The 13,968-nt window shown below is 50.0% G+C and overlaps 1 protein-coding gene across 2 annotated transcripts in view; it reads left to right on the top strand.

The window, feature by feature from the left end:
- Nucleotides 1–13,968, top strand: part of TSPAN5 (tetraspanin 5) — a 165,576-nt gene that overhangs the window by 133,440 nt on the left and 18,168 nt on the right. For both annotated transcript variants that reach the window (XM_036411085.2, XM_036411065.2), the window contains exon 2: nucleotides 633–683. In XM_036411085.2, coding sequence (XP_036266978.1) covers nucleotides 633–683 — 51 coding nt within the window. The remainder of the gene's footprint in view (nucleotides 1–632; nucleotides 684–13,968) is intronic.

A 13,968-nucleotide genomic window follows, 5' to 3' on the forward strand; every position in this document is an offset into this window, starting at 1 on the left:
TGTGTGGTGTGTGCGTGTGCGCGCGTGCACGCGTGATCATTTGTGTATATTCCTAGCAAATTTTAATTATATAATACAGTGTTATGAACTGTAGCCACCACGTCAGACATTAGATTATCAGCTCATATCCATCTTTTGACTGAAAGTGTGTACCCTTTTACCCATCTCTCCCTACTCCCCGACCCCTGGAAACCACTTTTCTCCTCCCGTTTCTGAGTTAGACTTATTCGCTTTCAGATTCCACATAGAAGTGACGCCATGTGGTCTTTGTCCTCCTGGCTTGTTTCATTAGCATCATGTCCTTCAGGTTTATTCATGTGCTCCCACGTGGCCAGTTCTCCTCCTTTTTTGAAGGCTGAATAATATGCCATTGCATACCGGTATATATACCCACTTTTTTTTTACCCTACCCTTTTTAATGCTGTAATAACTTTAATCAAGGGACATTCTGATTTTTTTGTTTCGTTTTGTTTTGTTTTTTTCTGTTAAAGACTGTTACTCAGATTTTAGAATAAATTGGCTTCCAGCCAGGTAAAGTGGTAAAAGAATTGATTGAAAACTTTCTAATTTATATTAGTGAAAATGTGGTATTTACTCTTATATTTACACTGCTTTCTCTCTTTCTTTTTCAGTTTCTGGGAATAGCATTTCTTGGAATTGGACTGTGGGCGTGGAATGAAAAAGTAAGTTGAATATCATAAAAATGCACACATCTGGGTTGTTAGAGTCTGCACATAATACTCTGTTTTCTTTCTCCTCTTTGAAACTTCAGAGTATAAACAAACATGGTTGGGGGGGTTGGGTGAAAAGATGAAGGGATTAAGTAAAACAAACAAACAAAGAAACAACCCTTAGACACAAACACCAGTATGGTGATTACCAGAGGGAAAGGTGTAGAGGGAGGTAGCAGAGGGTAAAGGGGGAATAAATGGTGATGGAAGGAAACGTGACTTTGGGTGATGAAGACACAGTGCAATATATAGATGATATATCATAGAATTGTACACCTGAAACCTATATAAGTTTATTAACCAGTGTCACCCCAATACATTCAATAAAAAACACACACACAATAAAACAAACAAATATGGTTCTTTAAGGAAAGTGTATTTGCAAAATAATGGCATATTTTAGGAATAGAGCCTAAACTGACCAGAATCCTATATACAATAATAAAGAGGTAATATGCAAATTGACCATCATTCCAACACACAAGATGGCCACCCCCATGTGGTCAAAGATGGCCACCACAAGGTGGCTGGCAGGGGAGGGCAATTGTGGGCAATCAGTCCAGAAGGGGAGGGCAGTTTGTGGTGACCAGGCTGGCAGGGGAAGGCAGTTAATGGTGACTGGGCCTGCAGGGAAGGGCAGTTAGGGGCAATCAGGCCAGCAGGGGAGCAGTTAGGTATCGATCAGGCTGGCAGGGGAGCAGTTAGGGGGTGATCTGGCAGGCAAGCAGTTGGGAGCCAGCAGTCCTGGATTATGAGAGGGATGTCCGACTGCCCGTTTTAGGCCTGATCCCACTGGAGTGGGACATCCCTTGAGGGGTCCCAGATTGGAGAGGGTGGGCTGAGGGGCCCCCCACCTGTGCACAAATTTCATGCACCAGGCCTCTAGTATCTAAATAATTACAGAAGTAACAGTGCACACACACAACAGAGACTGCACATTGGAATGGTATCAGTGAGCCAGAGGTACGTGCCCCATGGAAGGTTTCCTCCTGGCTCAGGAATTTCGATTATGCTCATCAATATCACTAAACTACCTGCAGCCTTCTTTCTCTTTTATTTATTGTTTAACCTTTTGGAAGCTTACTCAAGCCATAAAGATTACTATTATTATTATTTTTTTTTTTTTAGTGTGAGCGTTAGCATGGACAGCTGTTAGCATGTCCTGTGAAGGAAGCTGGATATCATGTGTGTGTGAATAGCAGAAAAACTTACCATTAATGCTAAAGAATGTGAACTCTTATCATTAGTGCTAAAGGATAAGAATACTGTCTGCTGATTGAAAGCATTTAGGAATATTCGAAACTTATGATCAAATACCAGAGAGTAAAGGGAACAATCTGGAAACGGGGTAGTATGTTCTAGGCTGCAGTGAGGACACGGCGCCGGGCAGTGTGTGCTGAGCAGCACCCTCGTGGCCCCACGTCCCAGAGCACCCCTCCACTGGATCCCCCACCTTGTAATTTTCCTGTGTGACCTTCCCTGCAGAGGCCAAGCACTGGGACTCTCCTCCCTTGTTTGGTACCCTGTTTCCCCGAAAATAAGACAGTGTCTTAAATTAATTTTTTCTCCCAAAGTTGTGCTAGGTCTTATTTTCGGGGAAACACGGGTAGTAGGAGCCTTGGCAACGTAGTATCCGCCCTGGTGCTTGGCCACACAGGGCAGTTTCATCATCTCCCACCTTGTAAGAAGGAGAAGAGGTGGATGGATTGGTTAAAAGTTGTAAACTAAGAGGTTGGCTTAAATTTCCCCAGGAGATTGTTCCCTTATCTCTGTGGTATGTTACCCTTTGAGCAAGGCCAGAGCCCAAGCCAAGAGCTTCTTTGAAGTGTTTTAAGTGTTAAGGGAGGGGAAAACTCAGCAAGTCAGTAAACAAAAACCCCTCCGATGCCAGTAGGGATTTCCACTAAGAAAACAATGTTCAGATAGACAGCATCAAGAGGATTTGAAATGAAAGACCTTCTGTTTATTTACAAAATTCTGTGAAATGTCAGAAGGTTTAGGAAAGTGAGCCACCTTCCAGGGCGGGGATTACTGATGAAGGGAGGAGAGTGAAGTTCCCCAAACAGAGATGATTTTATCTCTAGAAACTTTTATGTTGAACACAGGGCCTTCTCTTGGTTTAGGACTAGCTTCTGCCTCAATCCCCGGATTAGCCGGGAGATTTGTGTTGGTGGAAGCTCAGAAATTCTGCTTTGCGAAGCCCTCTGGTTGGCTCAGTGCTGGGATCACACAGCTTTTTATAACTCCGCTTTAATGAGCGCCCAATTCCATCTGCTTTGAAAAGATTCTGGGAGGCATTAAATGAATGAATTGTCTAGTCTCACAATAAACAGACAATTGGCTGTTTCTAAGGCTTTTTTTCTCTCTTTGTGAAGTATAATTATCTTTTTGTTTCAACCGCTGCACCAAATGTCTCTTCTCTGATAAAAATCACAAAATTCTAAAACTAGCAAATATCAGAGCGAGGGGGTGATGCGGTCTTTGGGGGGTGGGGGAGATGCGGTATCAGTCCCTTCTTTGTCAGGGCCACGGGCAGTAAATGGAAAGTTTCTCTGGAGAGCTGACGTTACTTGGCCAAGGTCACCAGCTGCTGTGGAGCAGGCCTCTGTGTGCTGGGACCAGATGGAGGCGGCAGAGGGAGAGGACAGAGAGCAACCCAATTTGGTGTTGGACCTGGGGTGCGGCAGTGAGTGATGCAGAGCCCCCGTCCCCCTGGAGCTTGCATTCCAGTGGGGGCGCTGTCAGGAGGCCAAAGATGTGCTCAGGCCCTGGAAAGAGCTGCTGGGAAATGTGAGCTGCTGGGTGAGGGCTGCTTAGAGAGTGGTGACGGAAGAGGCCTCTTGTTGATAGAGCCGTTGGGAATAGCCTCCTGAGGAGGCGGCATGGGAGCAGAGACCTGGAGGAAGGAGGGATCTGCAGAGGTCTTGGGGAATAGCATTCTGGGTAGAGGGCGGCCCTGAGTCAGAGACTTGGTGATTCCTAGGAAGAGGAGGAAGGCCAGGAGGCCTGGAAGGAGGAAAAGGGCAAAAAGAATAGGGGGTGTGGTAAGGATAGGCAGGGTCCTGCAGAAGTTTGGATGAGAGAAAGTCACCGGGGCATGTTGACAAGGGAGTGTCCAGAACTGGCTTTGTTTTAAGATGGCTCTGCTTGCTGTGTGGGAAAACAGCACAGCTTTGGGGCTGAACAGACCCGAGTTCAGCACTGGCTTCTCCATTTACCACCCGTGTGACTCCGGGCAGCTGTGTGAGATCCCCTTTCCTTGTTTGTGCAATGGGAACACTAGCATCACCCCACAGGGTCGCTGTGCGATTACAGGAGATGACCCCCAAGACAGGGCCCGCTGTACAGTAAATGCTTCTCAGCGACATGGGTCCCTCCCCTGGATGCATGTCTGTAGCGTGTCCACTCCTATAGGGGGACTGGGGCGGGATGGGACTTTGGAAGCTGCCTCCGATTTTAGGAGAGTTTCAGGTTCTGATTCATGAACCCCAGAGAATTGGTTTGGTTTGGGTGGCTCCTAAGGAGGATGTGATGTGCATCGATCACCTTGGTAACTGCAACGGATGCTCTGTCAAAGCCTGTTGGGTTAACGTCTCGGCTAGACCAGGCCTCTGACAGGATGAGGCTGGAGGTGAAACACAGCCAGCCACGGGTGGTGGGCGACCTGCACCTCCGGGCGGTGACTCCAGCCTGTGAGTCAGTAAGGGCCCCCCCACCTACACACACACACACACACACACACACACACACACACACACCGTGGAAGGAGCAGGGACATTTACTTGAAAGGAGGCCTGGGGGCAAGTCTCTGAGCTGGGTCACGACTGGAAGGGTCAGATGTAATACACATTTCTATGAGGCCTCATACTCACTTAATTCCAGGCCAAATTTTAAACCAGGGCTAATATTACTATTGACTGTCACACGTAATAATTAAATAACTCATTTCTAAATTCCAAATGGCCTGTGACGATGCAGAGGTTGACTGCGTCTCCAGAGGAAACTGGTTTACGTGCGGCTTTTCAGAAACAGCAGGAGCGGTTGTATAGAGGGAACATTAGCACGTAGGTGGCAGGAGCTGCTGTTGCCCAGCAGGCCCGGTGGCATCCAGCCGGGATCAGTTCTTTCATCCGAGTAACGTTTAGTGAGCACGTAGCATGGGGAAGGGCTCGCGCTGGACTCCGGGATGTAATTCTCCAGTCCAGGGAATTTCCAGTCCAGGAAGGGCGCACATCGATGTGTAAAAAATGTATCTGTGTACGCATAAAAGGTTGCAATAAGTGCTCACTTGAAGTGTAAGTTTAACAGCTCCTACGGCAGAGTACTCACCACTTCTGTGTCTTTGGGTTACTCTCCCTGTTGGAATGACCTTCCTTGCACCCAAGTAGACCCGTGTTCTCGTGGTTCGAGCTCCTTGGTTGTTGGATCCCACAGAATCGGTCCTTCTCCGCGTTGGCCCTGGAGGTGCTCAGGGTGGAGTCCTGGTTTCTTCTGAGTTTCTCGGCTAAACACCTGCTCCTCTTTGGGTGGAGTCCCTTCAACATCTTGGTTATGCTCCTCTGGCCTCTGTCTCATGTGTCCTGTGAACCGTGGAGAGAGGGCTTTAGGGGACCTGGAGCACATGCTGGGTTATGTCCCCGGCGGTCACGCTGTTGATTCCAGAGAGTTCAAGTGGGTCTCAGATTCAGCAAGGTTTACGCTCTCCAGAGCCAGTGCAGGATTCCGCATTCACCAGCTGCCATCAGCACATTCCCCGTGCCATTAGCGTGGTGCTCGCTATGTGTTTTGATCAACCTGCTTGCTCAGTGCCTTCCTCTGGCGCTTCATCGTGTCCCCCCTCCCTCCCCCCCACCGGGGAAGTCCCGAAGGTCTGCATGCACATGGATGCTCTGTGTCCCAAGCCTCCTAGATCCATGGTCGGTAAACTGCAGCTCGCGAGCCACATGGGGCTCTTTGGCCCCTTGAGTGTGGCTCTTCCACAAAATACCACAGCCTGGGCGAGTCTATTAATATTTTGAAGAAGTGGCGTTAGAAGAAGTTTACATTTAAAACATTTGGTTCTCAAAAGAAATTTCAAACGTTGTACTGTTCATATTTGGCTCTGTTGACTAATGAGTTTGCCGACCACGGTCCTAGATTATTCTGATTGCAGTCAAGCTTAGTTATCCCTGATCAAAGCCAAGGGCAGAGCCCGATGACATGTCACTAGACATTTCTTTTGGGGTTGACACTCATTCGCTTACATGTGCCCCTGGGTGTCATCAGTCAAGCGGTTTCTAATCCATCTACTTGTCATTACATCAGGTTGTATTTCTGCATCTTGTCTTTCTGGATAGACCATTGCCGTCGCTTGAGCTCTGATTAACCAGCCTCGGGACTTAGTTGAACCTGCCACTTCCTTATTGAACCCATCTGGGTCATGACATCATGTTGTCATCCCGGGACTCAGCTGCCCTTACAGGAAAGCAAGGACCAAGGCGTGGTTTAGCAGCCCTCCCTTCCTGAAGCACTCTCCTCACTAGGCCTCTGAGATCTCCCACACGCCTCACGGGCAGCGCCTCCTCACGCTCCTTCGCTAATTCCAGCTCACCTCTTTGACCTTTAATTTTGCAGAGCCCCAGGCTCGGTCCTGGGACTTCTGCTCTAGGAGGTTGCATCCAAACTTGGGGCTTTAAATGCCATCTAACACTGATGACTTTCAAATTGAGATCTTTGGTCCCGACCTCATTTAAACTCCGGACTTGCACTTGGACTTGGGTAGTCAGTAGCCTGTCTATCATCTCCACTTAAATGGCCAATGGGCTTCTGGAACTTAGCAACCCAAAGCAACACTCCTGAAGTCCTCCCCTCCACCCCAACCCTGCTCTTCTCAATTGCAAGTGTCTTTCCACTTGCTCAGGTGTTTAGACACTTTTCTTTCTCTTCTCTTATGTCACATCAATCTGTTAGCAAATACTGTCAGCTCTACTTTGGAAGTATATAGACAACCTGATTTCTTCTCACCATCTCTCTCTACTGTTACCACCATATCTTGCTTGCATGGCTCAGGCCCATCTCTGTGCAGCAGCCAGAGCGGTCCTTGTAAAATGGAAGGCAGGTTCTGTCACTTCTCCCCTCCAAACCCTTCAATGAACTTACCATCTCACTCAAAGCAGTATGTGGTGCCCATTACTTCTGGGCTCTTATTTCTCATACTATGTCCTCCCCTGCTGCCCTCTGGTCCCTGCTCATCATCTTGCTGTTCCTCCAAAATCTCAAACATAACTCACCACCCCAGGGCCTTTGCACATGCTCTTCACTCTCTGGCATGCTCTCCCAGAGATCCACTTTCCTTTACGACCTGCCTGCCCAGATGTCACCTTTGCCCATAGGCCTTCCTGGTTTATTTAAAGTAGCCACTCTCACCCACCCTGGGTCTTCCTTCTTCCTTGTGTTTCTTCCCTTTTTTCACTAAAAGTCATCTCTGTGAGGCTTTTGTTCATTTCTGTATTCCAGTACCTAGAACATTAACTGGCACAAAAAATTATTGATTACGAAAGAAAGATTGAGCAAAGGAATGATGAAAGCATTCTTTTCAACCCTGGCTATTTTGTGGCCTGTCTGATTCATGTACAGAAGTCGGCATTTGCCTCAGATCTCTAGTCAGCACATTATATTAACAGCATGAAGGGAAGTAAAATGACATGTGGTTTCTGATGTGGGCTCCGATAGTGGTACAGTGGTAGGAACAACGAATCCACTAATTCTGGGTGTCAGGAAAGAGAAGAACCACTCGCTTCTGGCATTAAAATGAGAATCTGTATAGGATTGTCATAATTTGTGGAGAAATTAGAGGCACCTCTCCTTTCCCCTTTTGCCCACCCTTTTTGTGAATGACTTAAATCTTTCGGTGGAGACGAGTGGCAGAGTGATGGATCACTGACAGCCTCACAAATGAGGTGCTGCCTGCAGAGGGGCTGCGGGCCAGGGGACACTCTGCTTTTCAGAGCGGGAAGAGCGCCCTTCACTGGCCTCCCGTGTGAGTTTGGGGTTCTACTGCTCCTCCTGGCCCTTCCCTCGCTTCCCCCCACTCTCCCCTTCCCCCTGTTTCTCCCCCCCTCCCCGTTCCCCCCCCCCCCCCCACACACACACATAGCACAGGCCCACCAGGCGGATGGAGGGTATAAACTGGCCTGAAAACTCCTTGAGGGCCGGAGCCTGTGTTCCTTGCCCTTCTGTGCTCATGCCTCCCACACCACGGAGGCCCGGAGGATGTGTGGCTACGTGAGAGAACATGCAGAAAAAACCTCACGCTGTAGAAGACCATGCAAGATACATAGCTCTTCACACAGGGGTTCCATTTTCACTTCTGGGGCCTCTGCACCAAGGATTCAACTTGTAGGGAAGGATGCCGGCTGTTTTGGAGGCGAGGAAATCAAGCCCAGAGAAGCACCCTGGGAATCTGACCCTCTTCCCGGGTCCCCTGTCCTGCCCCCATCATCCTCCCTCGCATTCACCCAGGTGGGCTCCGTAGGGAACAGGGAGCCAGGGGCCTGAAGGAAAGGGCTGGCATTTTTTCAGCTCCTGTGGGGGATGAGGGATGGGCGATGGGAGTTGGAGAAGTTGCAGCCCAATCTTGCTCTTCTCCATGGCTTTCCTGGGGCTGCTACCCGCCCCCACTCCCACCCCTGCCCCCACTGCCTGTAATTGTGGTCTCACTTTGGAACCTTCTAGTTGCTTCCTGTCACAATCGTATAGCAGTCTCACTTTGGAAAAGCTCCCTGTTTTTCCAAGAAGGCACGTTAAAGGAATGAGACTCAGTGACCCAGGCAGTTCCTCGCAGGAGGCGGTGGGTGGCAGTGCCTACTCCGTCACTGGAACAGAGAGAGACATGCCTGGCTGCTCTGAGGCTGCTTCACGGAGACATTTCTGAGTTGCTGAAAATACTTCTTTGAAGCTTGTATTTTAGTGACTGAAATGGTGTAAGTTGGTCTGCATCTCTCTTCCTCAGTTATCCAAGTCATCCCCTCCAGTTCCCTGTTGTAGCCCAAAATCTAAAAACTTGCTCAGTACCTAGAAAGCTAGTGGACAACCTGGCATGCTGTCCTGGTTGGGCAGTGAGAATTTACATGTTCTCCTTTTGTATGTCCCCCCAAGCTTTACTCAGGGTTTTTTTCAGGAATGAAAATCAGGTGGGGTCAAAAGTTCAGTGACTTTGTGGTTCCTTCTCAGATACCCCAGTCCTACTCTTGTGTGAAGGCACAGGTCCAGGCCCAGTGACTACACAGGGCTGGGTAAAACCCCCCAAACTTAACTTGGGGTTAAAATGTTCTCCCTTGGGCCCCTGAGGAGGGGAGCAGGGCGAGGCCTCTTTCTCTGCTTCCTCCTGCCGCCCGCCCCCCACACCAGATGCTCCTCTGCCCACTTCCTTCCAGGGCATCGTGGGGGTGGGGCTCTGCCATCTGGGCTGGCAGATGGTGAAGGGGTGATGCCTGGTCATCGTGGAGCTCCTGCAGGTCCTCTGCCCAGTGGTTCCCGGGAGCTCAGTGCGTGTCACTGCCCAGAGGCCGCCTGCTGCCCCGCTCATGTCTGGCCTCCCCGCCAGGGCTCTGGCCTCCCTGTGAGCAGGACCAGCGATGGGACCTGGAGCCCGCCTGAGCCTCCCTGCGGCTGCTGAGTTGCCGGCCCTCATGGAGGCTGTGGGATGGTCACCCTCCCCCAAGGCAGGTTGCAACCACAAGGCAGGAAAGGGTAACTGTTAGTCTCCCTGGGGACCTTTTATGACAAGAGAAATAGGGAGACCATGTGTCTTCAGAGCAGCTGGTCTTCCTCTCACCTCTCATCTGGGCCAGCCTTGAGTGATGCTGCCCCCACGCCCTTGCCCCTCACCCCCCAGACAGCCAGGGTCTAGTGGGCTCCCTTTGGCTTATGTCCCAAGCCCTCCCTCTGGGCCCAGCAGCCATTCCCCAACCAGGTGGGGGTTGGATGTGCAGGGTGGTTTGCTCTGTCGGGAGGTCTTTGATGAAGGTGTAAGGCAGGGTTTCCTGCGTTCTGTCCCAGATTGTCTTCCTGTGGACACTGGCACACACCTCACCTCCAGCTCCTGGGCCACTCCTCTCTGGGGAGCTCATTTTCTTTAAAATGTCCTATTGGTCATCGTTGTCAAGGAGGGCAATGCTTCTCTGCCTATAGAAAAGCTGTTGCCTTTAGCCTAAGGGGAGGCGGGGGGTCTGGGTGAGGAGGGCTGGGAGAGCCCGGCCACGGTCTCATCCATCTCAGGGGGCGCCTCTGGCCTGGCATGGGGCAAGCATTCCGCAGGCCTGTGTCTGCTTCTCATCCAGCAGCTGGAAGGAATGTGCTTGTCTAGGCCAAAGCAGAGGATCCCGAGACCTGGGGGGCTGACTAGGGCTATTTTTGCATTTCTTTTCCGTGTGTGTGTGTGTGTGTGTGTGTGTGTGTGTGTGTGTAGAGAAGGAACTGAGGCTTGCCAGGTGGCACACAGAGGCGGAGCTGTGCTGGGTGGAACAAACCGCAGACACTCCCGAGGTTTATCCGTGAGACGATCTGCAGCTTCGCTTGCCTTTTCGTTTCTGCACGTGCAGGAAACTCTCCCGGGGAGAGGAGTTACGCTCACTCAGCACATGGTCCTTTCGTGTGGAGCCTGGGGAAGAGGCTGCTTGCATCCCCGAGGTCACTGACTGTCTGAGGGCTGTGGGGGGGGATGCAGGTTGGCGGGAAGAGGGGATGGTTTTTCATTCTTTCTGAAACATACAATGTTCATGAAACCATTGGATGGGGAGGTCTCCCGGGGACGGGGACACGGCTTGGCGACAAAAAGGTCATTCAGCAGCAGTGACTCTTCGGGACCCAGGTGCCCAGTCAGGGCCTCCACAGCAGAGGGTCGCCCTCGGGTCAGGGTGCCACTGACCCCATGACCTGGCTGGTCAGTGTGCTCCCCACACCCAGCTGACTTCTCGCTGCTTCCCCCCACCCCCTGCGTGCTCCCAGCTTCCAGCCCTCAGGGCTGTCTTCTCTGGGCTTTTGTTCACTTGTAGATTCTCCGTTCTGCCTTTACTCTGAGCGTCTGAGTGACTGCCAAGTCAGTTCCCGCCATCTCCGTTAGGCATGACATGGGGTGTGGTCAGGGCAAGTTGGGTGAGCACCTGCCATGTTTATGTCTTCCTCTTGGTCTAGCCCCATGGTCGGCAAACTGCAGCTTGCGAGCCACATGGGGCTCTTTGGCCCCTTTAGTGTGGCTCTTCCACAAAATACCAGGGCCTGGGCAAGTCTATTTTGAAGAAGTGGCGTTAGAAGAAGCTTACGTTTAAAAAATTGGCTCTCAAGAAATTTCAACCGTTGTTGATATTTGGCTCTGTGAACTAACGAGTTTGCCGACCACTGGTCTAGTAGAACAATGCAATGGGGATGAACTTGGATTGAATTCTTATTGTGTGCCAAGCACTTAGCATAGTGTTTGTATTTACTCGCATATTTCCTCCCTCCTCACAATAAGCTTATGGCATGGGGTGCCGTTTTTCACCCAAGTGGAAATTGAGACGTAGGCAGGTTTGGTAACTTGCCCAGATCACACAGGTTGTAAGTAGCGGAACTGGGATTTGGCACAAGGTATCTGTATTAAAATGCCCTGCCTGTCTCTCTGCCCCACATCCAGCCCTGACCAGGTGACCCTCTCATGTGTTTCAGGAGATAGGGGAAGGGGTAGGAGCCAGGCGGGCTTGAGTGCTGTACAGGTGGTTAGTGTAGGACTCAGTGCTCTCAGCCACACCCAGAGCCAGCTTGTTTGTTTGTTGGCTCCCTAATTCTGTTATAATGATACTGAGGCCCGGTGCACACATTCGTGCACCAGTGGGATCCCTCAGCCTGGCCTGTAGGATCGGGCCAAAACCAGCTCTGGGACATCCCTGAGGGGTCCTAGATTGCAAGAGGGCCAGGCTGAGGGACCCCACCAGTGCACAATAAGGGCCTGAGTAGGACGCAGGAGTTTGGCCAGCCAGGGAGGGCCCACAGGAGGGCTCCAGGGCTTGTCTGGCCTATCTTGCTCAGTCCCAATCGGCCAGACCTCAGCAGCAGGCTAACCTACCAGTTGGAGTGTCTGCCTTTCGGTGGTCAGTGCTTGTCATAGTGAGCAGTTGAGCAGCCTTAGCATATCATTAGCATATTACGCTTTGATTGGTTGAACAGACTACTGGACAACTGGACACTTAGCATATTAGGCTTTTATTATATAGGATGGCCTTAGGCATGTTCCCTTACTGTGTTCCTTTTTAGACACATGCTAAGTTCTGAAATCTGTCTAGTACTGAATGGATAATGAAACCACCTATTTTTACCAGAGGATAATTCTTCAAGGCTTCAATGGATGTGCCAAGAGCCAGTTTTCCAAAAGCCCATTTGTGGAATGGCAAATTTGATGAATATATGTGATTCTATCAACTTTTTAGGTGGGCTAGTATTCATTTCATCTGTATAGCAGCCCTTTCTGTTCTTGTTGATTTGTTTTTGCCTCTGCTGCCTGGGCGGCCACAGGGGTAGCCTCAGATGACTGTGGGGCAGAAGAATATGGATAGGGGAACATAAGGTGTGGGTACGGAGAATTCGTACACATGACTATAATCTTAATGTAGCAATGAAGAATCTATAAGGAAGTCCTCTTATATCCTTGAGTCTGAACTATTTGAATGAATTTTTCTTGTGACCTGGAGTCTTGGTCTTTGGCGCTCTCTCTTACTCTTCCCCTTTCTGTCTCTGAGAGTGCTATTCAGAATTCTGCTTTCACCGCAGCCAAAGGCAAAGGAGAGAGGAATCAGTACACGCAGCTAATTGATCTGCTTCTCCTCCGTTTGTCCTCATTCCAATTCGATTCCACTTCAGGGGATATGTGCAGACTTCCCACGAGGTCCGGCGTCCCTGCCCTCCCCCGCTCCCAGGGCTTCGCTGCAGGGTGCACGCTGCGGAGAAGAGCTTCCCACTGTGATACAGATGGCGGCTCCCTCCCAGCGCGCCCTGCTCCCATGCACAGCAGGTCTGGATACAGCAGGGAGCAGCCAAGGAACATTCTGCATTTCCTTATCTCCCAGCAAACTTGAGTTCTAATAAGTTGGCATTTAAACCCAAGGACTGAACATTCACATTTAGATGGAGAGTTGGAGCTTAGATCATGCATTATTTGTTGGTGACATAGGCAAAGCACCTCAAAGTTCCATCTGGAACTCATGTCCTTATTGATGCTGAATTGCTAGGGAGTCAACGTGAAGGAAAGCTGTTTACACCAGCCTAATGGTTATGTTGACTGGAAACACCAGCCAGCCCAGTAAAAGGGAGCACCCCCCATACTTTATTTTCAGCATAAAGTGTGAGCTCCAGTTTTGATCACAAGTGTGTGTGTGTGTGTGTGTGTGTGTGTGTGTGTGTGTTTTCACATACCTGTGTAGGTGCACCCATGCAGCACTCACATGTAATTTATCCAAAATGGTGGTTGTATTATGCAGAACTTCCTCGGTGCAAATACAGAACCAAAGGGAACCAGCTCATCCAATCAAGGGGTTTTCATTTGTGGTCAGTCCAGGTGTTATAATATGATTAGAATTTTCCCTTCCTCCCAATTTTTTTTTTAAAGTCCTGGCTTTCTATATCTCACCACAGATTGATCTTTTCCACGTGATGGAATGCACACTGCAGGTGGCCCCAGAACTGGACATTTTGCAGCTTCGGCCACGGGACAGGGACGTCTGCTCTCACCCTGGTTTCCAGGGAAGGGCATGCAGGCTGCCAGCTCTCACTGAGGCACAGGGTCGTGTGAGAACGGGTGCCCGAGGGCTCCCAGAGCGGATGTGGGGGAGAAGGAATTCTTACAGGAAGGGGGAATGTGGTTCCCCAAAGGAGAGGGTGGTGCCCACAGGTTCCCAGCAGACAAGGTGTCTGCTGGTGGTGTTCTTACACATTCCTGAGGACTTACCTCAAATGCACGTCTATTTTAAATCACTTGGCAGACTTAACTGTAATCTTAGATTTTTTTTTCCTTCCTGCTTCTTGTCAACGACAAGCTTTAATTATAATTACTCTTCGGTAGGCATGTTCTAGCACTTCTGATTCGTTTATCAAATTGAGCTTAACACAGTTACAAAGTCTAGGGAGAGCCCATCTTGAAGACCACAGAAGGCTCAGCTGTCATTTCGGTAATCCAGTCTCTGTGGCCAGGATTCTGTTCAGCTCTCCTCCATCTCCCTGAGCTCTCAGA

The sequence above is a fragment of the Pipistrellus kuhlii genome, unplaced genomic scaffold, assembly GCF_014108245.1.
Source record: "Pipistrellus kuhlii isolate mPipKuh1 unplaced genomic scaffold, mPipKuh1.p scaffold_m20_p_1, whole genome shotgun sequence".
NCBI lineage: Eukaryota > Metazoa > Chordata > Mammalia > Chiroptera > Vespertilionidae > Pipistrellus > Pipistrellus kuhlii.